Here is a 24,525-nt window from a genome sequence, read left to right on the forward strand (position 1 = left end):
ACACACTGTGGTCCAGACAACCAAATACCCAAGAACCAAGCAGATCCTTCCGTAGGTGCACTGAAGACAGGTGGGCAGAAGGGGATGCTGGCTGGTTCATGAGTGCTCTGTGAGGTGGGCAGAAACAGGAATAGGGAAAGGGGAAAACTGTGTGAAGGTGGAGCCTCATGATAAGGAACATACACTGAGGGCAGGAGGACTGCTCACGCTGGGTCTTCACCATGATTAATGACTGTGTATGTGTTGGCTTTCAGTGGTAAGATGGAAACCAGCAATATTGGCAGGTTTGAGTCATGGACAAAGCACAATGGTTTCAGATTGAAATTTTCCTTCTTTTTTTTTCCTCCCATTGAAATGGAAATCATCACTGTGGGTATTTTCCTTTATATTGTCCTCTTCCTGTATGATTCCGCTGTCTGAATGTGTAAGTGATTAACGCCACGCTACAGTTAATTAATCAAATAATAAACATCTGCGATAGGGCTGTGGCCCCTCTCAGCTCTCACTCCGTGGAAGCTCTGATGATGGGCTTTGGCTGTGCAGGGTGGGAAAGGAGCTTGGGAGGTGCATAGCAGGAAATGTGAGGAAACCATGAGCCTCCTGCGAGTATGGCAGTGAGCAGCTCTTACATGGCAATGCCATTCTGTGACAAAGGTGAAAGGCAAGTCATTATTTTCCCCTTTCCCACCTTGCAGAATTTACATATATTGAAAGCCACAGTGTGAAACCTGCACATTTTGGAAATACTCAAACTCAGCACCTCTTGGGAATTATTCTGTAAGTGATACTGGAGAACAGAACAATAAAGTCCCATGGCCGTGAACAGCAGGAGGTCACTCAGTGCTCCTGCACTAACAGCTGAGACCCAGAACTGCTCACATCAAGGCAGCAATCCTCCCAGAAATGCTTTCTCCAGAGTTAAGACAACGGAACAGCACAGGCTTTAGGGAGCATGGAAGTCAGAGCCTCTGTCTGAAGTAGAAACGATTCTGCTGATGGGGTAGCAGAAGAAAGATGACAAATGATATGATCACACCGAGGGAAGCGATAAATCTGTGGTGTCCAGAATAGCAAACCGATGATTAGCTCATTCAGTCTCAAATTAACCTCATTAGGTTTTGTAAATGTAAAAGCTCTTTTGAAAAACGACTTCAAAACTGAACCTTACTCCCGAGAAATGGCTGGAATTTGACCTCTTTCTAACAGCTTTCATTTTTCCCCTTTTACTTTAACATATTATTATGTCGCCAATAAATACAATAAGCGGTGTCTTCTGCCAAAATACTTCATAGCATATTATCTGTCTTCCAGAGGGAATGGGGAGGGGAGTTCTGTTTGTTCAGAAATTAAGGGAATTAAAAAACAGAGGTTACATAGGACACGTATTTCATGATTAGACAGTTTCAGAGGCCATGAGAACAATTCAGGATGTTTTTTATTGGACTTTCATGCAAAAATGGTTCTTGCCAATTCGTTTACACCACTAATTATCTTGCAGAAGTAAAAGTGCTCCATGAAGGCTCGGATTCTGGATCACAGCCTGCAGCTCCACAGTCACACCTGCCCGTGGGAATTTGAACACAGCGTTCCCCAGGTGCTGCAATTGGGTCAGCAGCTCCAGCATGGGGCTCAGGCACAGGCATGGCTCTGTGGGAGCTGGGCAGCTTCATCACTGCTGGCAGCAGACACCACCCAGGGCGCAGGAAGGGAATGTGTATTTATCATCTCCAGGCAGACTATGGAGCAGGAGCAGTTCTGTATAATGGCTTTGCTGCAGCACAGTTCCTTATGGCTGGAAGCGAGGACAGGTGAGTCAGCAGTCTGTGTCCTTAAGGTGTGGGAATCCTACCACGCTATTTGGGCAATGAAACTGTAGAATGTTTGCATTCAGCTTCACCATGTGTGGTGGTGAAAATACTCCACTGCCATTTCCAGAATGAAATGTTGTCCGAGCGGCAAGGATAGGTCTAACAGCACAGATCTGGGGGGAATTCTTTTCCTTTTGTTTCTGGAAACTGAGCTTTTTATCTGGCTCTCCCACTTGTTCCAGCTGCACTCTCAGGACTGTATTTAGTTTGCAAGGTTCAAGGTTAGCCTGACGTTGGGCTCAGACCATGGCCAAGAACTGTAAACATGGGAAAGGCGTGTGGTATGCACCCACTGGGGAAATGCCATATGGTGCTCTTCCTCCTCCCCTTTCTTGCTAGTGAAAGGCCACTGATGTTTTTGCAATGAACCCTCTAGGAGAGAACACATAGCACCTAGACAAAACTGCTGCAGAGCAAGGCTGGAGTTCAGATGGGAGTTTATTCCTTGTCTGAAATCCTTAACCACACAACTCATGCATGGGACTGGTGTTTGTGGAATCACAGTTTCTGCTCATCTCAGTGCTCGGGGTATGTCTGCATTGCTTAGTGGAGATACCTGTTCTGGCTTCAAGCAAGTTATCTCAGCACACAGTACAGCTGCGTCACTGCGGCGCCCTCAGCCCTCTTCTCCACCATTTCCAGACAGCACGAAAGGCTCTGAAAAGGGCAAGAGATAAATGTTTGAAATTTGATGTAAGCGTAAACTCACAAAAGGCCAATTTTTGTGTAAGCCTTCCACAAATTCAGCTAGAGCTGTATTGCAGTGCACAATTTCCACAGCCAGTGGCTAATATAGGTGACACAGTTCCATCACCATGTCCCCATGCAGCACGTGACTGGCTGGAAGGCACCCCACACATCAGAGTTCTCTTTTAAAGGACTGGGCACCGTCAGTGCATTCTGAAGGTTTAAACCTGGTTTGCTATTTTTGATTTGGTTTCTCTTGCTTGAAAATTCCCTTGGTAAAAGCAGTGCCTGCTCTTACCTCCTTTCCTGCTTCCCAGATGTAGTGGGGTCTCATAGGCCATGCACTGCTCCCAGTTCTCCCCATCCATTTGCATTGTACCTTTTGCCACCCTGGTGCATATGGGGGAAAGGAGAAGGCAGATAAACGTGTTAAACAGGCTTTGTTTTGTACGCCTTCTCTCCAGCAGAGAGGAAAGAAGTGTGTACGCACACTGGAGCATGCAGGACAGAAAATGAGCAGCGTGTCAGGTTAAAGCAATTACAGCTCTGGGTTGTAAGGGCGACGTGTTAACGGGGCTTCTCAGACAAGTGATTTGGCCTCTTGGCTGCTCATGGGGATGCTGGGTGGTATCATGACAGTGTTTTCACATGGCCAGAGCTTCATTACATCATTTGTTAGTATATAGTATATCACAAGGGAATTTTACTTTATTTAATATAGTAACAACGAACAGCTGGCTGCATTACAGTCCTCTGTGTCAGCGAGGACACAGTCAAAATATATCAGTCTCATTTAAAACACTCAGATTATGTTTTTGTAGGCTGGCCAGTATACACTGTGAATGAGCAAAACAAGGAAAAGACAATTCAATAACGGAGATAAAATGTCAAACATAATGAGAGCCGGAGCACCATACAGAATAAATGCTGGCATGAAAGGTGTTAGAGGGATTTAACCTACTTAAGGGACATAGATTATACAGGTGTCCCATTTCTGAGGCCGCTGTGTTGCCTAGCAGGACGCTGAGGCAGGAGTTATATATGATACGCTGTTTACATCATGATTCTGATAAAATTATGATTGGACTTGCCTGAAAATTCCAGTGTTAAAAATGTCAGCTGTTAGCTCCTTTTGTGCCTCCGTGAGCTTAGTGGGGACATCTGATCGTTCCTGACTACTGACATCGTTCTGTTAGGGCAGTGTGTGTATCACATCCCCCCCTTCCCCACCAGCCATGTCATCGTTGCTGCTGCAGAAGACACTCGACCTTCTCTGCCAACCTGGGTATGCATAGTAGAGAAAGCAAACGCCATCTGCACTCTGGCACTGTGTGTTCTATCACAGGAGCCGGCATGCAGTTACAGCCTCTGTAATGGCTATCAGTCTGCTATGTCAGCCTCCTCTTTCTCACTGATTCCGGTCTGACCTTCATCGAGTCTCCTAACTTTTCTCAATCTCTGTTGAACAAGAAGAGAGTTAGGCCTAAGCATCATTCACTTGTGCATTTTGACGTATGGATGGAGTTCTGTAATCCATTCCACAGCACAAAATCTTATTGTCATGGGATTTTTAGTGACATTTTCTCAAGTATATACAGTATTAGAGGTTAATAATGGGAAAAAGAGGACTTAGATGTCAACTCTTGTCAGTTCGTAGTTACCCACAGACCTTTCCAGAGCACTTTGCAAATGTTGGTTTATACACTGGAAACAGCCAAAAGGGTAAGGCTGCCATTAGCTTTTCCTACCATTAGGCACAAGTGGATGTATTCAGCATGTTCACCCTCCTCGTAGCTGGTTTCTTTGGGCATCAAATGTTTGCACTGCTTTCCTCAGAGCTCACCTGGTATTCTGCTTTGTGGATAGATGGCCAGAACTGATTCACCTTACCAACCATTGAATGAACTATCAACACTGGGATCTTGTTAATTAAATGTAACCGAGTCACACCCAAATGGTAATAATAGCTTTGGAGAGTCACCTTCAAAGAAGGTTTTCAACAAGATGGCTCAATTTAAGGTCATAAAATTAGAAAAAGAAAAGGAATTATATTTTGCAGATCTTTTTATTATTATTAATTTTTACTTTAGAAAGCAGTTTTATGATCTGTGAAAGACAGAGGGGGAAACATTGCCCCCAGCCCCAAACGAAGTGGATCAAAGCCCATACAGGGCCTCTGAAATAAATAGAGTGGTGATGTCCCACATCTTACAGCCACTCAGGGGGAAAGTGATGACTGAAGGTTGTAGGAGTGGATGAAACCTTCCCAGTGTAGGGACTCCCTGTTGCTTTGGTCCCAGAGTGACAAATTGCTCTGGAAGCCATGAAATGCAAAGGTCCTGCTTGCCTGCAGCAAGGAAACACCTTCCTGCCTTTCAAGCAAGAGAAACCGAAACACAAAGCTGCTGCTCTTATGCACAATTCCCAGCAGAGAGCTGCTGAAATGGTTTATTTAGCTCAAACAGATGTGTCTTGAGCCTATGTGATGGAAGGTGCCTTTACCTGTGGCTTCCCAGCTGTGGAGGCAGACACTGGGGAGTGCATGTGATGCATGTGGAAGGAGGAGGGAAGAAAATGGTAAATTCTCAGCCTCTTGATTGAAGCAAGGGAATGGGAGTGAGAGAGACGTGGTGCTTCGTATTGGCTTGAACATTTCAAATGACAAATACACAGAAAACACAAATGTAATGAAAGTTTTATTGTCTTCAGAATAATGGAGAGAGACATTTATTATGCTTGTGTGAGGACAAATAATGTAATTAAGACTGCATTACAATAACAATTGTGACAATAGCTATTTTTAAGGTACTTAAACTCTTGGGCAAATTTTCCTTTTAAGCTTTCTGGATTGCTGCAGCAGGTGATAAAAAAAGTCACATCCATGAGGTTTATTAAGCTTGTTAAAAAAACCTGTTGAAAATTAAATAATCTGCGTAACTTGATTCCAGGTTGCACCGTTTAACAAAAATAGATTAAGAAGCATCTTAGTAGGATTCAGTGGGAACAGCATTTCATATGTAGAAATTTCTATGTCTGCTTTGTTTGGATAAGGGGCACTTTAAGACAGTTTTCCTAAAATTATGCATCCTAAACATCTCTAAATGTTCCAGCTCTGGAGTATTTGCATGCACGTTGCTTGACAGTTCCCTTTTTAACAATTCCAAAACCAGTGCCATTATTTTAAGGTATTTTATTTGCCATATAGGCACCAGACACCCAAGGTCAAGCTGGACGGGGCTCTGAGCACCTGATCAGCTGTAGGTGTCCCTGTTCAGTGCAGGGGAGTTGGACCAGATGGCCTTTGAGGGTCCCTTCCAACTCCAGCAATGAAGTTAAGCACGTGCTTAATTGATGTACTGACTCAGTGCCTGAGACAGTTTAGCCACAGTATTTCTGTAAAATCCAGAGCCTTATAGTGGACAATTCAGTCTGGGGCAATTTGATGCTCAGCAAGAGCTGATGCAGGTGGGCTGTCACATCTGCTGGAGGGTGTGCAGTAGTTGATACCTGCAGTGCTAATACTGCATTAAAGCATTTAATAAAACAAGCTGTCTTCAGCATTCATGTTTTCATTTCAGCTATTTTGCAGACACCAAAAAGTTGATTTATTTTTAAAAGAGACAATCTGTACAAACTATAGCACATCTTTTTTATTATTTGTATGCATTGCGTGTTTCATTGCTGAAGACTGGTATCAAATCTTTACACAGGATATTGAATTCAGTGCTGCTAAGGGAAAACGATCCATCTTCCCTGTGCAGAAAGCACTGCGTCATGAAGGGATGGAAACAAAGAGCTCTGAGGGACCAGGATAGGCAAACTTCCCTCCTTTTACAGGAAATGGGTGAAGCCTTGCTTGAAATTATTATTCAGACGTTTTGTGCTGTGAAGGAAATGTCTCCCGATAGCACAAGCTATTGGTTTCCTGTTGTGCACTAACAGTTTTGGCATGCCCAAGAATGGACAGGAAGGGCAAATGATTGGGGGCAGCTGGAGAATTTGTTTTAATGAAAAGAGCAGTCTGAGTAAGTGGGAAGAAATGTGGCCTGAAAAATATAATTAATAAATTAAAAGGGGGAGGGGGAAGGAAGGGGATCAGTCGTTGATTGCTATGGTGCATTTGTGAAAGTAAATAATACCCACAGAATGCCACATCAGGGTTAGCGGAAAGCAGGGGGCATTGCTGCTGACCAGGAAGCACCGTGGGGGGAAAAGCCCTTTGTATCCAACCTAATTAAGAGCCTGATTCAACAAATATATATCCGGCTTCTACAATGGGGAAAGCAATTTTTGGAAGTTTTCACAGATCCGGGATTATTTTCAAGCAGGACCTTACAACAGAGGCACTTTCAAGTGCTGTTTTCCAACCCTGGTGTATAAATAGCACTGCCACCAGGTCCCCAGTCCACCTCAGCATCGAGCCATCTGTCTGCTGTCTTCCATTGGAAGCAAAAGCAAGCAAAGGGAAAGGGCACAGGTGACATTTTCCTCCCTCAGGCCTTCTTCCCGGCCTGCTGCGGGAGTAGAAAGGAGGTGGTTTCCCCTTTGTCATTTCCTGAGGTCACTGGGATCTGTCCCACTATTACCAGTGTGGTGATGTAGTGCCAGGGCTGCCCTCACGTCCGCATCATTGTCTGAGTCATTCTGTCGCTCTCTTGCTCTTGAGGGCACAAAACAAAACAGGCTGGTGCCTGGTACTTGCTACAGCATCAGAGACTTCCAGAACTCTTTCTCTTAAAAGGGAGGTAGCAGTGGGGCAGGGAGGGGATTGTCCCTATCTGATCTGCCCTCGTGAGGCCCCATCCGTGTCCAGGCCCGGTGAGGCACTGGCACAGCTGGCCAGAGAGCTGCGGGTTCCCCATCCCTGGAGGTGCTCAAGGCCAGGTTGGATGTGGCCCTGGGCAGCCTGATTAGTGGGGTAACCAGCCCATGGCAGGGGGCTGCAGCTGGGTGATGTTTAAGGTCCCTTCCAACCCAAGCTGTTCTATCATGATACGATTTTTGAGACTTGTGATGGCATACGTTGCATTGCAGGGCCTTCCTTTCCTGAAGGCATCGGAGGACACACTGGGGCTCTACACCCTGATGCGACACAGCTGCAGTTTCTTACAGGATTTGATTTTCAGGACCAAAAATTAAAGAAAAAGAAAGAAATTGAGAAAGAAATCGAGAAAGAAATCTCTCTTCAGCATTACAGGCTTTTTTTCAAGAGGGTGGTGTAAGTTTCATTTTTAAGCCTTCAAAACATTTATGGCTACTGCTAAAATATATGAAACCTGCTTAGAATTTTGTGTTATGTATTTTTGGCAGCAGCCTTTTCTACTGCAATGATTGTTTTGATTGTATGGAAATTCAAGTTGTAGAAAACAGCCACCTATCTCAGAAAACAAAGCATGAAAAGAGTCAGGCTGTGCTTGCCGACCCTTGAAAGGCCTTTGGTAAAGTGTTTTTTATGATGCCAAACCCACAGCAGTTTGTAAAAATATGCCTGAATTTCTCTTTGGATTTCATTTAGATGGAATTTTAAAATCCATGTACAACAATATTTCTGCTTTCTACCCTTAGAAAAACACAAACCTCAGTCATGTTTAAATCCCGCTTTCTTTTAACATATCCTTTTAAATATTTTTGTTTCCATTTAGGACTGCCAACATTACCATGGAAACCCCCAAAAATAAAGACTTTCCCAGCCTTGTGAGAGCACACCTGCAAGGACAAGACCGGCAGTTAGCCTTTTGCCTGTCAAAAGCGAATCTCCTTCATTCTTGGTGTCACCTAAGGACATTTTTTTACCATCGGTATGATTTCTTATCTCAAAACTTACTGAAAGTATATACTTAGAATGTATACAGTTTGAAATCTTGCCACGGACCAGTAACAAGCATCTGTTGCTATCCAATAGCTCTCTTCTTAATATACAACCTCAGTTTCAAGGGGAGAAAAGGCTTTACAAGTTGTAGTGTTGAGATTAGAAGTCCTGAAATAACAAGATGAAGTAAGAACTCACCTCAGTGAGACAAACAGTGTACAATGAGGTCTCAGTAAGCTGTCCTAATAGCAATCTTTCCAGTGGCTCCAGAAGGATTTGGATCCAAATTACAAAGAGAATTGAAAGACTTCATCTGCTTCTTCCTGGTGGAGAGGTGCAGTGTGGTTAGTGTGGAACTACTGGGTACTATGAAAACTCATCTGTTTAGAACTTCAGACTTTTCAACACTGATGGCTTATGTGTATGCATAGAACTAAATTTTAAGCAGACTGATGTGTCATTTTATAATGGCAACTAATTCTGTGTAGGTTTTCATAAAAAAAAAAAACAGATCATTAAAATGGCTTCACATTTATTCTTTTTTTCAACCAGAGAGCAGTTAAGATGGTAGGATTGACTTCAGACAATCTGGCAATATGTAAGAATTATATTTCGATGTGATGTTCATAAATGTCTTAAAATTTAAAAAAAGACCCTCAAGCTGGCAAGGTATTTCTAGTTTTTGGAGCCTACTGTCCTTTTAGGCTGTATGAATTATACATTCTGCTTGCTAAATTGTTAATTTTCTGGTATATGAAGGCCTTCTGTTTGTATGTATTTCTGCAGCATGGTGTCAGTTTGACAGCAAGTCTGCATCAGAAATGAGCACCACTGGGAAATACAGAGGCTATTGTTTCTTTTTACTAAGGAAAGGCATAACATAGAGCTCAAACCTCATTAAAAACTGAACTTCAAATACAAAATACACATCTGTGTTATTAACAATAATTCACAAAAATCTCCTACATGTTGTTTTGATTGTTTAAGCATACCCAAAAACTTAAATGCACTCCGGTCTCACCTAGGTCTGCTGTTTTAATGAGCAAATTCCGGAGCAGAATTGTTTGCCATCACGGGCAAACTGCTGAAATGCTAACTGTAACATATACGCATGCTGCATCTTATGGCAAACGACCCTGCTGTAATCAATAGGACGTCCTGTGAAATTAGATTCCATTTCATGGGAGTATCAGCTCTCACATCTCAATGAATATGAAAGAATTAAAGGAAAGAACAAATGCAGACCCCAAGCAAAGTGTTTTCACTGGGGGCTGAGTCTACAGGGAAGAAGATTCATTCAGGCAGAGTAGAAACTGTATGTGACAAATGAGTGTTGTAACTCGCAGCATCTCAGACTGCAATCTCATTGGAATATATATGTTTTGCAGGACTGGAGCTTTCTGTTGTACACATGACAAGCTTTCAGAGAAGGAGCCTGGTGGTTATGAGAGGAAACTTCCATGGAACTATGCAGGTACTGCCAGCAGGAGTGGTCATAGACACAGGGACAGCTCACTGCCACTGCTAAGAAAATCCCCATCCAGTCACAGTGTGGTGAAGCACTTTTGGCTGAACTTAGCAGCTTTCAGTATGATCAAAGTCAAGAATATTTGCAGTCAGTAGGATTTCTGTACATCACAAGGGACACATTTTGCTAACAAATGCTGATTCAAATGTTGTACGTTCCCACTGCTTCAGTTTTTGCTCTCAGTTAAGTAGATGAATGACTATTTAGTGTTGGTACATAGCTGTCAGATTGTCAGATAGCAGTTGTGTTTCAGCATTAGGTGGGGAGCACTCCTATGCGTGCATTTGTGCTCAGAATGACCATTAAGAATTTTGTTGTGTGTGTTCACTGGTACTCTTTAAGGTGCATTGGTGTTGCAGAAGGGAGTAAGAGTTGAATGCTCCCATGAAGGTGGGTGGGAGTCCCGATGGAAATCAGATTAAACTGGAATAACCTTACCAGAATTCTGAGTTATTGGTGGCAAATCCCACGGAAACTGCAGATAGATGAAATGCATGGGAATTATTATTCAGGGTCAATTTCTGGGGGAATGAAGTAGAGAAATGAAATTAATTGTAGAGGAGGTTGTAAACTGGCATAGATTTCAGCTCTGTCATCATAAAATTATTCCTGATCCTTTGGCTGGATGCTCCGTGTGAGCTGCCATTCCCCCTCCTGGTGCTAAAATCACCTCTTTTGTTTGTGCATGCTTGCTGGAAGTGATGAGATTGAAACAGCATTATACCACTTCAACTCAATAGGGAATGATTGCAACTGAAAAGCATTTATTTATTTGGTGTGAATCATTCCGTATTGCATTTCAGTTCCATTCTGAAGGGGAGCTTTGTTTGTCTTTTAAAGGTTTACTTAAACGTAAGAGGAAAGGAGAAGCAGTCCCTGGCACATTTATTTTGCTAATACTGCTGACGCATACCTCGCTTCACAGTGCTGACGTCTTACTAAAGGACATCCAGGACAGTTCCAGCTATTCCAGTGCTTATTGTTACTAGACCAAGCCTTTGCCATTGGTTATCAAGATGTTTGTCAGTGAGAACAAGAGATAATACTGAGATACTAGCATTAAAGAAAACGCTACAAATGAAGGCGGTGGGGTTTGCTGTCAATGTTTATGGGTTTTACCTTGCTAGATGAGCTAGATGTTAGATAGTTTGCTCTCAAAAAATAAGCTGTTGTTCTATGGAGAAAGTTGCCTCTTGAAGAGAACTGATGTGTTGTGAAGAGGATAACAATATTATGGCAAAATCCAAGCTAGACACAAGAATAGGCCCTATTCCTCTTAGTTTGATCTAGTTATGTTTTTCAGGCCACTCGAGAGATAAGAGTACTTAGCATATGTAGAGCAAAGCTCCCTTCTGTATTACAGCAGTCATATTCTGCTGGGAAAAGTTATGTTGCAAGGTGAGCTACGTGAGTCTGTAGTAAATTCTCAGAGGCTCCTTAATTGCTGACACACACATGGCCATACTGACAGCATCTCAGCCCAGCCACATGGGGTACAGGATCTGCAACCTGTTTTAACATCATGATGCAACATTTGTGCACAGGGCTCCATCAAAGCTGTGTCCTCAGCCATGGCTGGTTCTTTTGAGACCTGCAGGAGCTCAGTGACTCTCATTTCAGGAGTCCCTCTCTAGTCCCCACCTGAGCTGGTGGGTGGGTGAGATTCCAATCAGACAAATGGATGGATTACTGATAAATTGTGGTGTTTGGCCATCTGGCTGTACAGCTGCTGCCAGGCTCATTCTTCAGCTTGATGACCATAGTGATTTTGGCAACAATTGTAGCTGCTCCCATTCACTCTTTGAATAATTTCCATTGCCCTCGCCAATTATTTTGGGGATCTTAGCCTTTTCTTTCAGAGCAGTGTGTTTTTATGCTTCATGATCTCTGAATGATGATTGATATAATTAAGTCCCTTTGTGGGTGCTGCTCTTGGAGCAAGTTTTACACACAGCCTATGCTTTTGAACTAGCTAGTGACAAAATGACTCAGACAATGCTGCCGTAAATAACCTTTCTGCAGTCAGAGAATGAAAAAGAGAAAAGCCTCAGCTCTCCATTTTGCTGGACATGGCACGCACACTAAGCATACAGTCAGACAGAAGAAAACCCACACTTACGGGAGTGTTGTCAGTAGTGGATTCCAGCTGTTCCCTTGGATATAGCACACAGAGGGACTCCCCACACAGAATTGGCTTCAGCTGCATTTTATTCTATGGTTTTGTCTATTTTTAGTATTTTGTCAGCCCCAACAGGCTGAAACAGGCATCTTCGTGTGTATTTTAAGTTGAAAGAAAAGTCAGTGAACACATACTGAGTCTACACAGGCATCCAGAAACAAAACTGGCTCTATAGGATATGAAACTGCTCGTTCTGAAGCATTGTCAAGGCTTATTCTGTTAAGTCCATACAGACTGTCCAGCTCACATCTTAGCCCACTGGGGAGAAAAAAAAAAGAGTTCCCAAACGTGCTTGAAATACTAAACTACTCCCAGGAGGGAAAACCTAAACAAACAATATCCCCCTCGCTGAACACATCCAATCCTTCCCTAATTCAAACAGCCACTGACACTGTTATCACCTTCTGCCAGCAACTCTCTTTTGTTGATCAGAAGGAAGGCTTATGCTGCTTCCGTAAGTTTTTGCCACCGCTGTACATTGCATGCCTTGGATACTCAACCAGCTGCTGGATGCTGCCGAGTCTTAAAGGGACTGACGCGTATAGAAAGGGATTCTGTATCAAAATACTTCTGCATTGAGACTGTGTGGTGCCAGGTCATTACATCACTGCCAGTCACTTGTGCCACCCTTTACATAAGGGGCCAAGCAGCACACAGATTTTAGCAGAGTGCATTCAGAATGAGAGGCTGCCTATTATTAACATATACTGGTGTATGTACATATCACAACAAAGCAGATGGAGTATCTCTAATTACCATCTGCAACTCATGAAATTAGGGTCTGCTAGTCTTAGAATCTTGATACAAGAGGTTATATTGGTAATCAAAGCTGTACTTGGAGAAAATCATCAGTTACTACCAGAAATAAAAGCATTTCAGATGTCATTTCCTTGAATATGTGCTTAATAGTTTCAAGTCTTTGAAAGCACGTTCCAGCTACTCCCCATCACACAGCTGCACCGACTCCACGCTCTTTGGATGCAGTTCAAATCTTGTTTTCAGTATGACAAGAACTTTTGTCCACACTGTAGTCGAGCAACAAGATGCATGTGAATAACCAGACAGTGAAAATACCTTAGCAAACAGGCAGGGTTCTGGATCCTAAAGCCTTAAAGGCTGGCTAATCCTTCAACACAAACAGGCACATAGCTGTAGGACCAGACGCACAGTTAAACTGTACCTGAGATGGCTGCTCCCAGAAGCAGGTTCTGTGACAGGGCCCAACTTCTCCTGCCCAGGTTGCCAATGCAGACAGGTTGTCTAATAGTGCCGTGTCTCCTCACATCACACATCAGGCTCTGTCTGAAAGGCTGCAGGACACCTCAGCTGCCTAGCCTCAAACATACAGCCTCAGCACAAGGGCAGCTGGAACACAGGGAGGTGATGGGGCCAGGTAATGCTCAGAGCCTGCTGGAATTGCAGCATAAGGATTAGATGCTCGCAGCAAAGCTGAATATGCTCTGAGGACATCAGTTTGTTCATCAGTCTGAAGTTTGCTCCAGGGGTCTGATGGGAAATTTAATTCAAAGCAGTTGTGAAGTTTTTTCTGTAGGACATACTCATCTCACCAAGCTTCACTATCCACTGGATCAAGGAAACTGCATAAGATTACACATAGGTATGCACAATTTCATAGCAAATGCAAATACGTACTTTAAATGTGATGTAAATACAGTGGATCGCATTCAAGCATGTTGGAGGTCTACTTAAAGACCAGCATTTGCTTTTCTGAAATGCAGATGTAATTCATAATCGCCTGCTAACTCCATGAAGCTCTTCATGCTTCAAGACTGAGAGACCTGTATGTGATATACATCACAATCCCCAAAGAATAATGGCAAAAGAAAACAGGAAAATTCACTCCCTATCGAGAAGATTTCTCTAAGGCTTCAAGGACAACTTCCAATTAAAGCCCTACAGAAGGGCTGATCTGTGGAACGTGACTAAGGCTCAGCATTACCACAGCGTACGTCAGTCTGATGAGGTGCCTACAGCACTGCTCTACCATTACAAACGTGTAACACCTCTGAATGTAGGAGTTCATCTGCCTTGAGAATTAAGTTTGTCTTTTACAGTGCAGCATGGTCTTGTAGACAGAAGGAGAAAGAGAAAAAAAAAAAACATTTATCATTCCTTTGCCAGGCAATTCAGTTTGAAAGAAACCAGATGAGTTGTGCATCATTCATCTGAGGAACAAATCTACTCCACAGATTTGTCTGAGAGACAAGTGAATGCAATCCAAAAAAGCTATCCATTTCAGAATGGGAGGCTTGAATTCCATCCAACAGCAAAACGCATGCTGAGTAGCATCCATTTATTCAGGACAATAATGGCTTCTTTTAGAAGCACATCGCCTTCATCGTTTGTGTTAAACATGGCATATATACCAACAAAAATTCCCATCTCTGTGAATGCAGGCTATCTGCCAGCTCTACAAAGGGAATTTTTCTTTTTTAAACAGCTACTGAGCTAGGGCTGTTGCCTGCAGAGCAGATTTTATATGTTCAGTCTACTGTGATCATCAGGTCTGAGTGCACAGTAACTGGAATTCACGAGCCTTTCCAAGTCACCTCCTGAGTAAAGCCCTGAGCAGACCGTCCCAGAAGTGAAGTAAGGAACAACTTCTCTCCCCGCCCCTTTGGGCAGCTCACATACGTGCTTTCAGCAATACCTAAAACAAGAAAAACACCTAGATCCACTTCACTGGAACTGACAGAAACAGAACGGAAAGGAGAAACTGATTAAGTGGTGAGCCAGCTTTACTTGCCGAAAAACTTATTTCTTCCCTATTTTTTTTTTTAACACTTCTTCATTTTTGCTTGTATTCCATTAAGAAGGAGGAAAAAAAAAAAGAAAAAAACTTGGCCCACGAGTTCTCAGTGCCTACACAGATGAAAGCCGTGAGAGGCCTTAAATGACTTCAGCAGGAAACTACTGGGAAGGGGAGTGGTCTGTTTTCTGACAGTCCCATTACACATTTCTAGGAAAAATCTTTTCAAGTTCTGTGTACGAAAATGAAACAGGATTACAGCACTGCCTCTCTTGGAGACGATCTCAACAACACTTTTCCTGCTCCCATGCTGATTGCTGCAAAGTAATTCCCTTTTTCCTCCCTCCTTTCCTCCACCTTATCTCAGATCTCAGGCTTAGAAATAGCGCTATAGGTTGAATGAGGTTTTAGACTCAACACGCTCAATGTCTACTCAAGGTTTCTTTCAGGTAACCTTCAAGAATACTTCATTCTGCAGTTGCGTTCCCAAATCCATCCCATTACCCAAGCCCCTCACACAAACTGTTTAGTGAGCTCAGGAGTTTTCCACTTAGCAGTGATGACAAAGCACTGGACTACTGCGAAACCCATGACAGAGAAGCTGAGCAATAGCAGACGCCAGCCAAATAGATCACTGAGGTGGAAGGTCATCCTTGAACTCTATTTCCATTTTTCCTCTCTTGGTAAATTGCTCTGGGAACAATCCTCCTTTCTAGCATAATGTAATCAAGAATTAGAAAGTCACCACCGCTTACACAGCACAGCAATTCCTGGCCTGACTGACTGTGCTGGGAATTTCAGCTGATGTCTCCACCCAAGCAGCATGTGGAACCAATGTAATGGCTAACACAATTCAGAGCTTAAAATGGAGTGATGCTGCAGTTCCAGCTGGTCTTGTAAGTCAGTATGAGAGATTTTTGGAAGCATTATAGGAGAAGTAGAAATAGCAGAGGTGAGGAATAGCTCCTAGTCTGATGATGCAAGATAAAAGCAAAGTAGACAGCATTACACAGCACCGTGCTCAGAACCAAGGCAGCATGGGAAAGAAGTGCATTATTTTTATATTTGCTTTTAGAACAGCCGCAGCTCTTTACATATGGATATGTAAGAGCCCAGGGGTAAAAAAAAGACAGCTTTCATTCTGCTGAAGAAGAGAGGTTTGCTGTATGAGCTAGACGTGGCCTGAGTGCCCTTAACAGGTACCGAGACTCACAGTGCTCTGCAAATCCCCTTAAGGCCTGAGAGCTGCATCTCCCTACGCATCAGCTAAATCCAAGCTACCTCTAGAAGGGCCTTCTCCTTTCTTGAGAACTGACGTATACTTCTTGACCAAACAAATGTCTACAGGATTCCCTAGTCTTAACATGCAGAGACCCAGAATCCCTGACAAGGCATGATGAAAAGGATTAATCTTACCCTCAAATATACATCTGTGTAGGTTCCTGCCTGTAAGCAGTTCTCAATTGGCTGCTAATTCTGTAATTTAATAAGTAGTTACTATTTAAGCATTAGTATTTTGCTGTGTAATTTGGTAGACCTGCTGCCTACCCAGTGCCTCTGCTTTGTGATTAACTGTCTTCCCAACAGCACCTGCTACTCTTTGAAGGCAAGCTTTGTAGAGAAGTCAAGCCACAGTAATCAGAAAGAGTCTTCTTTGCATGTATTTATTATACCTGCATACCCAATCTTCTGCATCTACCACAGCTGGTATGTCCTTACCTGCCTGCAAAAATCCCTATTGGCTGCACCGTGTATTGGGATCATAGCAAAGTTCATTGTTTTCAGAGTTCATCCATTAAGACTAACAGTAATACAAAGGGGGCTGGAGATGAAGAATTTATCCAGTGAAGACAATCATGATACAGAATCAATCCATGCTGAAAGCTGGTGATTTGTTACCATGATCAGTGGATAACAGTCATACAGGGCACTTGCCGTGCACTTCGAAAATGTCAAAAAAATGAGCATTTGAGGAGAAACAGAGAGGTGAGATCACCACAAAAATACATTTAAATGGTAACTTATAGAAACGTAAGGTGGATTTCTTTGAACAATCTCAGATATCACAATCAGAAGTACAGCGGTTCTGAAGTAACATTACAATAAGCCTCGAGAGCAACGTGCTAAACCTGTACATCCCAGTTTCCTATCTGCAGGCAGAAGCAGAACTCGCCCTGCAAACTAGATCTGATCAGCATCTTTCTTCCTAAGTACGCTCTAAAAGGCTTTAATTCCCTAATAACCAGGTCTGGAGGAGACAACTCCGTGCTCTCTAGAATAGTGATAAACGTTTAAAAACAGAGTGCTTCGGGCTCGCAAGAATCCTCAGACACGCTACTACAAATGCAAAGAGCCTTTAAAATTACTAGGTTGAATTTGTCATCAAACCAACTTACGCAAAAGCTTTGGCTTTTCTGCTTAGAAATGAACTCAGTATCATTTCACTCAGCCATTAGCCGGGATTCTTTAGTTCTGAGGCAGAATTCATACGCGGTCGATACAACTGAAGCACATAAACAAGCTGAGGGGGTTTTCTAAAATAAAAGTGTAGGATGTCAATGCAAATCGACTGTCAGTGCCAAAAAAAAAAAGGTATTTCACAGTGCAATAAATTCACTATACAGCATCTAATGAACAAAAGGGATATGGATTGTTTTCCAGTCCACTTCTGAAAGCAAAACAGAGGAGGGAGGGGGAACTAGCTCAGACAGCTATTGAGAGTTGTCCAACTTAAAGAATTTTCCTGTAGATGTGCTCTAGATATTATTTACACTTTATTCCCTGGCCAGGGCTGATTTTCCCTTGATATCAGGGATTCACATCAACTCCACTTCAGCAAAGTGCAGCTTCGCAGGGAAGAACATGCAACACCTCACAGATCACAGCCCTAAGAAGGATCCAAAACCAGCAGCTGCATCTTATGTATGTGAAACTACTCCATCTTATAAAATCATCTATAGGAGAGAAAATATCTAACAGTAATGTCAAACTAACGTAACAAAAACCAAAACCAAACAAGTGGAATTGTGCCTAATGCAATCGTTCTGGGAAAAGCTATGAAGTAGTCGCTATGATTTTTATTATGTTTCTATCAGATAGAATTGATAACTTTTAAAGCCCGTTTTGCTTCAACTTCTGAGCACCATTCTACATCTGCAAAGCGCACTTCTCATCCTGGGGAGAGTCATCTCCAGCCCACCGGGATTCTCAAAGGAAAAGGGAAAACAACACAGCAAAAGCTTCAAAGATGTGAGTGAATTATTTCATCCCTTTACAAGCGCAGCGCGTTCTCTCCTTTTACAGTGACACAGGACAGAAAACAAGATGTAATTAAAGCAGTTCCTTTGCCAAATGAGAGGGACCTCATAAGGAACTGGCACACAATTCTGATTTGAGCCTTCTTGTCTTAAACAAAACTAAATATAGGATGTAATGCCAACAGAATCATTCAACAATTTATTTTTTAAATGCAAGAGACTGCAAGGTGCTGAGCCTGTAATCGAAGGAACGCTCAAGTGTCCAAAATAGCAATATTGAAGGAAACAGGGATTTTTATGCAGTACAGCACAAGCCATCGTGCCAGAGAACCAAAGAACATTTAGCCATTTTACCTTTTGTTCCGAGACAAAAAAGCTTTAGCCTAGGATGACTTTTCCTCTGGTCTACCCAAATGAGGAGCGTGTTTTTAGCCATAGACCAAATGAAGAGCTCACACGTTTCAGAACGTGACTTGGAAATGTAGGATGAAAACTGTTTTCCTAAGGAAGTGATTTTCACTTTATTATATTGAAACTGTCCATACAAGGCAGATAGGAAGAGAATTGGGCAAATCCACCAAGCAGGGCTTTGTTTGTTTGTTTTTCAGTTGGAGAGAAAATTAAGGCAATTTAGAATCAAGATGAAAATTAGAAATCTGTGGTAATATAAGCTAAGCATGAGGCAAAGTTCACCATTAACGTGCAAAATTTCAAAAGGAGGCTTGAGGCTCGCTCATAAAAGACTCAGCAATAAATAGGCTTTACAGCGCAGTGCAAATCCAGATGCTGCCTCTCTCTCTCTGAACTCATTGCTGATTAACTGAATGCACAGCATTAGCAGAACAGCAGAGTTAATTCAAAGAGAGCCAGGAAACGCAACACGAGCCTAGGTGCTACTCTGTTGAGCTGCAAGAACTTTGCTAGCCACTAACCTACATCTCACATTTTCCAGCTAACTCAGCACCACCCCAACTAAAGAACACCCCATAAATACCTGAGGTCAGAATTCCCTTTCTTCTGAATAGGGTTAAAGCTCTCTGACAAACTGTGTGCAAAACACAGTTCCCAGGAATATGGATTACAGACAGCTCTTCAAGATGTATTTTGAAAGGATGGATGTGGTATTGAGGTAGCTGGAAGTTGCATATAGAAATAGCAAGAGCAGGTATATTTGTAATGCGAGCTGAACCTCAATTGGCACGAACTATCTTTAAGTACACGGCATGTATGAGGATAGCATGCACACAGCACAAAGGGATCTCTGTTCCACATCTGGGTGTTGTACCAGCAGCAGAGGGCGGAGGGAGGGAGGTGAAATCTGTGATTCTGATGGGAAGGAAAGATGCGAGATGCTGGCATCTGGCAACCATAAGAGCAAATGAGGTAGAGCCGGGCCCATGGCTGCCCGCCAGCTAGGGCGTATGCAGGGATCACAAAAGCTGGTAACCCTCACTGGGAGGTCGGGATGGTAGGAACAGAATTACAGCACACTGTCCTACTTCAGCTGAAAGCTTCCAACTTTAGAGAGCATAACTAAAACTCTACCAAAACATCCTGTGATTAATCTTAAGAAGGCCTGCAGTCACGCTTCATCACAAACACCCAGGCCTAGAGGTCCCACGACATTCCCTGGGAGTTCAGCCTTTAGATACCCTTACAGTTCTGACCAAATATTTTAAGTTAGGCTTTCCCCCCCTTCTTTTAAGCATAAGGTGCAGCCCTCACTTTGAGACACCTCTCTTTCTCTCATAATGCTTTTCAGACTTGCATTTCACTACAACTCTTTGTGAGCACTACAACCTGCAGTGCCTTAGCCAGCAACGCTATCTCTGAAGTTTCAAAGATAACACCAATATGCCCCTGCAGTATGTACCACTCACTTCAGCTGCTCATCAGCCTGCTCCAACACTACCAACTCCACTTACAGGCTTATATGGGAACTGTTGAGTCACAGCCTGAACCTCTGATTGACCACCTGAGGCGAGCACCGAGTCAGCTGCGGGAGCACAGGTGAAGGCAATTCAGCTGTGTGACCAGAAGGGGTTACACAGACCCCCCATTTAAGGCCTGACTGCCATTGAAGAAGGATTTCTTCCTGGAGATTGCCCTTTGTGGAGTTTTTGTGAGCCTACAACACTGGTAAGCACCTTTTGTTTATATCTGATTATCTTTTCCAATGCGGTAATCTTACCAGCCTAAGTTCTCTGCATAGCATCTGTATACTTATTTACTGTACACAGGCTGTTGAGACAAACTTCTGTATTACAACAGTCACAGGATAAGACTATGGATTCTGAATGAGTTGTTACTGCCTAAACTCAGTACTAAGAGCATCTTAAGAAGCTAGATTTGCTCATAGATTCTTGCAGTGCTGAGGACCAATCTCAGCTTTTCAAGAAGCAAGCTTTTAATTATGAGATGAGAAACAATTGCTTACTTCAGTATGAAGAAGAACACACCCACTATTTTTCCATGTTTCTTAATTCAAAAATAGGTCAACCGATTCACTTTAAAGCTTTTAAAAAGATCTAAACTGAAATATAAAGTTCAATTTCCTTCTTATTTTTTTAAGCCAGACCCAGAGATTGAAAAGTTTCAGACTAATGGCTACCTTAAGGTAATAAAAGGGGGAAAAGTTTTTGAATTATGGATCTAACGTTGCCAGAATAGATTGATTCCATAGTAAATTTTTAAACAGAGAGTAAATTTTTAAACACAGATTAAATTCGAAGCATTTAAATAAGACCATCGCGTTAACTGTGTGGCAATTCAGAAGTGCCAGAGGGCCTATAATTTGTCACGCTGCACATACAGACCTCCCTGGTTTCCCTTCACTTTTTTCTATAGGGTGCCCATTTAGAATGCAAACAGGGGCCAAAGCATACCTGAGCAGCATGCCTACCAACTCAGGAGACTTCCTATACTTAACGTGAACCAGACAGCACCAATACATACCACTACATACCACACCACCCTATTATGAGTCCAGTCTGGTATCCCTAAGGGCTCCCAGTGCCAATGGTACGATTCACTGAGAGCCTCAAAGGAATCTGTGGTAATGGTGACTCTCAGTGTCAAGGACTCAAGACTCTCCTCCTCCTCACTGCCTCATGGAAATGTTCAGAGCAGGGAGGTGAGAGACACGGGAGCCACCACAGCCGCTCACACCAAAGGCTGACTGAAGAAATTCAGGGATCCGAGCTGCTTACAGCAGCCTAGCATACCACTGAACCACACCCTTCAAGTTATTTCCAGAAATCCTAACATGACTGTAGTCTACGACTGGCTTGGGGTTTCCATCTGAAGTTCAGAACCTGTAAGAAATGCTACTGCAGCATTCAGGGCCGCATTCTGCCCTGGATTCCCTGTCCTTAGGCTTCAGTAGAGTCCTGCTGCTCAAACAAACTCAAAGAAAAGCTGCTGCTTTAAAATACTGCTAAGTAAGACAAACCCGCCAAAAACTGCTTGGAGATATCCCATATTTGCAGTCACTGCATCCCAAACTAATTTGATTTTAAAAGTAACGTTAAGCAAGTTGCTAGTTATTTCTTTTAAAGTATTTATTCCTTTTGCTGGGGGAGGAAGGAAAGGAGAAAGGGAGGGAGAAGAGGAAAATCAAGCTATTTAGCTTTCTAACTATTTAACATAAAACCCAGAAGAGCTCCATCTGGCAGCCAGCAGGATTTCTAAATAATCTAAATAGTCTCTACATAAGAACCAGGCCGTCTATGGAGTAAGACAACTTCAACTTTTACAGCCACAAGAAGCCTTTATTAACATAAAAGGAAATTATTAAAAAGAAAAAAAATTAAGTCAGAACAGGAACAAGGGTCTGGCAAGCTGACAAAGGACCCCAGGAATCTCTGACTTAATCTTGAAATGCAGCTTTTGATTTGGTCTGCATATAGTGCCATGTACTGTGTGGTTTAAAAGAACAAACAAAGCAAACAAACAAAACCCTTCAGCTCAAACAACTGTAGTATAATAATACCAGTTCTAAGGAAAGATCCAGATTCATTAAAATCAATACATTATTCCTCACTCTGCAATACGAGGGGACCCCTATTGTTTTAGTATTGTTTTATTAGTAAGTAATTACACAGACTTCACTGAGTCACGGAGACTCTTCATGTCCGTAGACAGCCTTCTTCATTAAGAAAATGGTTCATAATGCCATTAATTATGTCAATTAAATATACCTTTGAATAACTCTTTATATAAAAATTGTGATAATCTGTAATTTCCAAGTAAGCAAACACCTCTCCACATTTAATTTACCATGTTATTCCTAGGAAGGAACTGGCCTTCCATTTCATACCTAGCCTGTACATTTTTTGCCCCATTTGTGAATGAGCCAAGCCTGGTGGTGTTTTGGTGAGCTGCACAAAATACTTTAATGGCCTGAATGCCACTTTCACGCTGCCACTCGGATTTTTCTCTAAGTGTCCTGGCAGAGAGCCCACGAGTGACACCAGCAGGCCCCAGAAAAACATGCTGTACCGACCCTGTGAAGATAGGGCAGACTTGGAGCTCTGCTCCTCCTGTAGCTCTCCTGGGCTCCAGGAAGAGAATTTCTATCTTTGTCATTGCCCATCTGGCACCTTACATGGGTAGCAGGAACAAAGAATCTGAGTAAAATGTTCTGCTCCCTACCATCTGCTTCTGCTGTGAAGTCTACACAAAGAGCCCGATGGGGAGGGGGGTAAGGAGGAACAGAGGGGGGAAAAAAAGCACCTTAATTTACCACCAAACTGTTCTGGCAGGTACACTCTTTTGCCTGTACTTCTCATGTCAGCCCTAGAGACCCACTGTTCCCTACAGCAGTACAGCTGTTTGACACAGCATCTCAAATGCTGCTCGCCCAATGTCTTCATTCACAAGCATCCAACAGCCTGGAGGAAAAAAAAGATCCGTTGTTTGAGATCTGCTTTATTGGATCAGCCTCTGTTGTATCTAGAACAGGAAAATTCCTGTGGGTTTAATAGAAGGTATTACCCTACGGATTTTCTCTGGTTCCACCTCCTTTCCCATCAGCCACATCCCCTCTTGCTGCAAGGCTGCATACACCATGTGTTGGCTCGACCCCTTCTGTCTCTGACAGAAGTTTGGCCAAAAAGAGCAGATTTTCTGCTACTTTGATCATTTCCTGTGGTAAAAAGTGAAGGGAATTATCTGACCCATGGTCTTTTTTTTTTTCCCCTCTTAGTTTTGAAAAATAACAAGGATTTACATTTGCAAGTTCCCTTAAATAGTGTACTTGCTTTTCAGTAGCTTTGCTGCTAGTTTACTGGTTGCCTCACAGAGCTTTTAACTTTAGAATCAGAAAACACATCCCTCTGATGTCAAATTCTACAATTCAGCTTCTGCATTAAAGCAACACAAAACTTCATTACGATGAAGAAGCAGCCAAAAGGTAGCATCAAATTCACAAGCAACGCAGAAGTGGCAACTTCTACCCTGTTAAAAAATTCTCACATTTAGAAAATGAGCTTAATTCTCTTTTGGTGGGGATAGTGTTATTTTTGGCTACCAACATGCATTGCATAATGTGTTTAGAAATAAGTTAACCCTTTTATTAAATACACTGTTAGAAGAGATCTGTTATGTATGTGATATAAGCAGCCTGAAATATTTTTCTCTGCTTGAAGTCACCAAGGTTCTAAGTAAGAATCCAATGCTTGTCTAATCCTATGTTGAAATAGTGACACTACCTGTCTACCTAAGCAGTGTAAGCATCTGGGCAATAAGGGCCTCAAGCATGAGGCCAAGTGATCATTAGTGATTCTATGTGGCCTGAAATTGCACCCTGAAAAAAAGTCCATCATGCATTTTTTTTTCTGTCCCAGAAAATACAAAGTATGAATATCCCTACAGAAATGATGTCTCATATCATAACTAATATTCTATAGGAATACATTCCAAAGCAATTATTGCAATATACATCAAGTCTTCATAAAGTTTTTTTTCCTGTTAACCATTCAGTCAGAATACATCAAAACAGTTGTTTGCGTTCATATCAAAAGCCCTTTTTTGAACTTGGCTGTGTTAAAAACGTGTAGCAGATTTTGCCTTGAGCTGAGGCCAGAGCAGTGCACGGCTACCTCTGTCATCAGTGGGAGTTCTACTCTGGAAAGAAATGAGGAAGTTATATACATATTTATATACATATGTACTTCAAAATACACTCAGAAGTTGGGGTGGGGCAGGGCAGGATTTGCAGTGCCCTTCTTACAGACAGAAATTGTACTAAACCACTTAAAATATCATAACAACACAAATTGGCACTATCATCAATAATATATTGCCTTTCATAGGCAGAGGTAATAAAGCAGCCGTGCTGTGATCCACACAACCTCATTAATAATGTAACAATGAATCAAAAAGAATCTAATTAGTTCAGCGGTGCCAAAAAATGGTTAAGCAGATA

The 24,525-nt window shown here is 42.5% G+C and overlaps 1 protein-coding gene across 3 annotated transcripts in view; it reads left to right on the top strand.

Moving 5' to 3' along the window:
- The window catches only part of LOC415472, a 104,695-nt gene that overhangs the window by 77,993 nt on the left and 2,177 nt on the right, over nt 1-24,525 (top strand). For all 3 annotated transcript variants that reach the window (XM_046899333.1, XM_040706939.2, XM_040706962.2), the window contains 6 exons: nt 1,499-1,808; nt 7,590-7,773; nt 8,198-8,353; nt 9,753-9,838; nt 17,941-18,090; nt 19,861-20,237. In XM_046899333.1, the coding sequence (XP_046755289.1) occupies nt 1,514-1,808; nt 7,590-7,773; nt 8,198-8,353; nt 9,753-9,838; nt 17,941-18,090; nt 19,861-19,931 (942 nt within the window). In that variant the 5' untranslated portion in view covers nt 1,499-1,513 and the 3' untranslated portion in view covers nt 19,932-20,237. The remainder of the gene's footprint in view (nt 1-1,498; nt 1,809-7,589; nt 7,774-8,197; nt 8,354-9,752; nt 9,839-17,940; nt 18,091-19,860; nt 20,238-24,525) is intronic.

This window comes from Gallus gallus, chromosome 10 (genome assembly GCF_016699485.2).
Source record: "Gallus gallus isolate bGalGal1 chromosome 10, bGalGal1.mat.broiler.GRCg7b, whole genome shotgun sequence".
Lineage (NCBI taxonomy): Eukaryota > Metazoa > Chordata > Aves > Galliformes > Phasianidae > Gallus > Gallus gallus.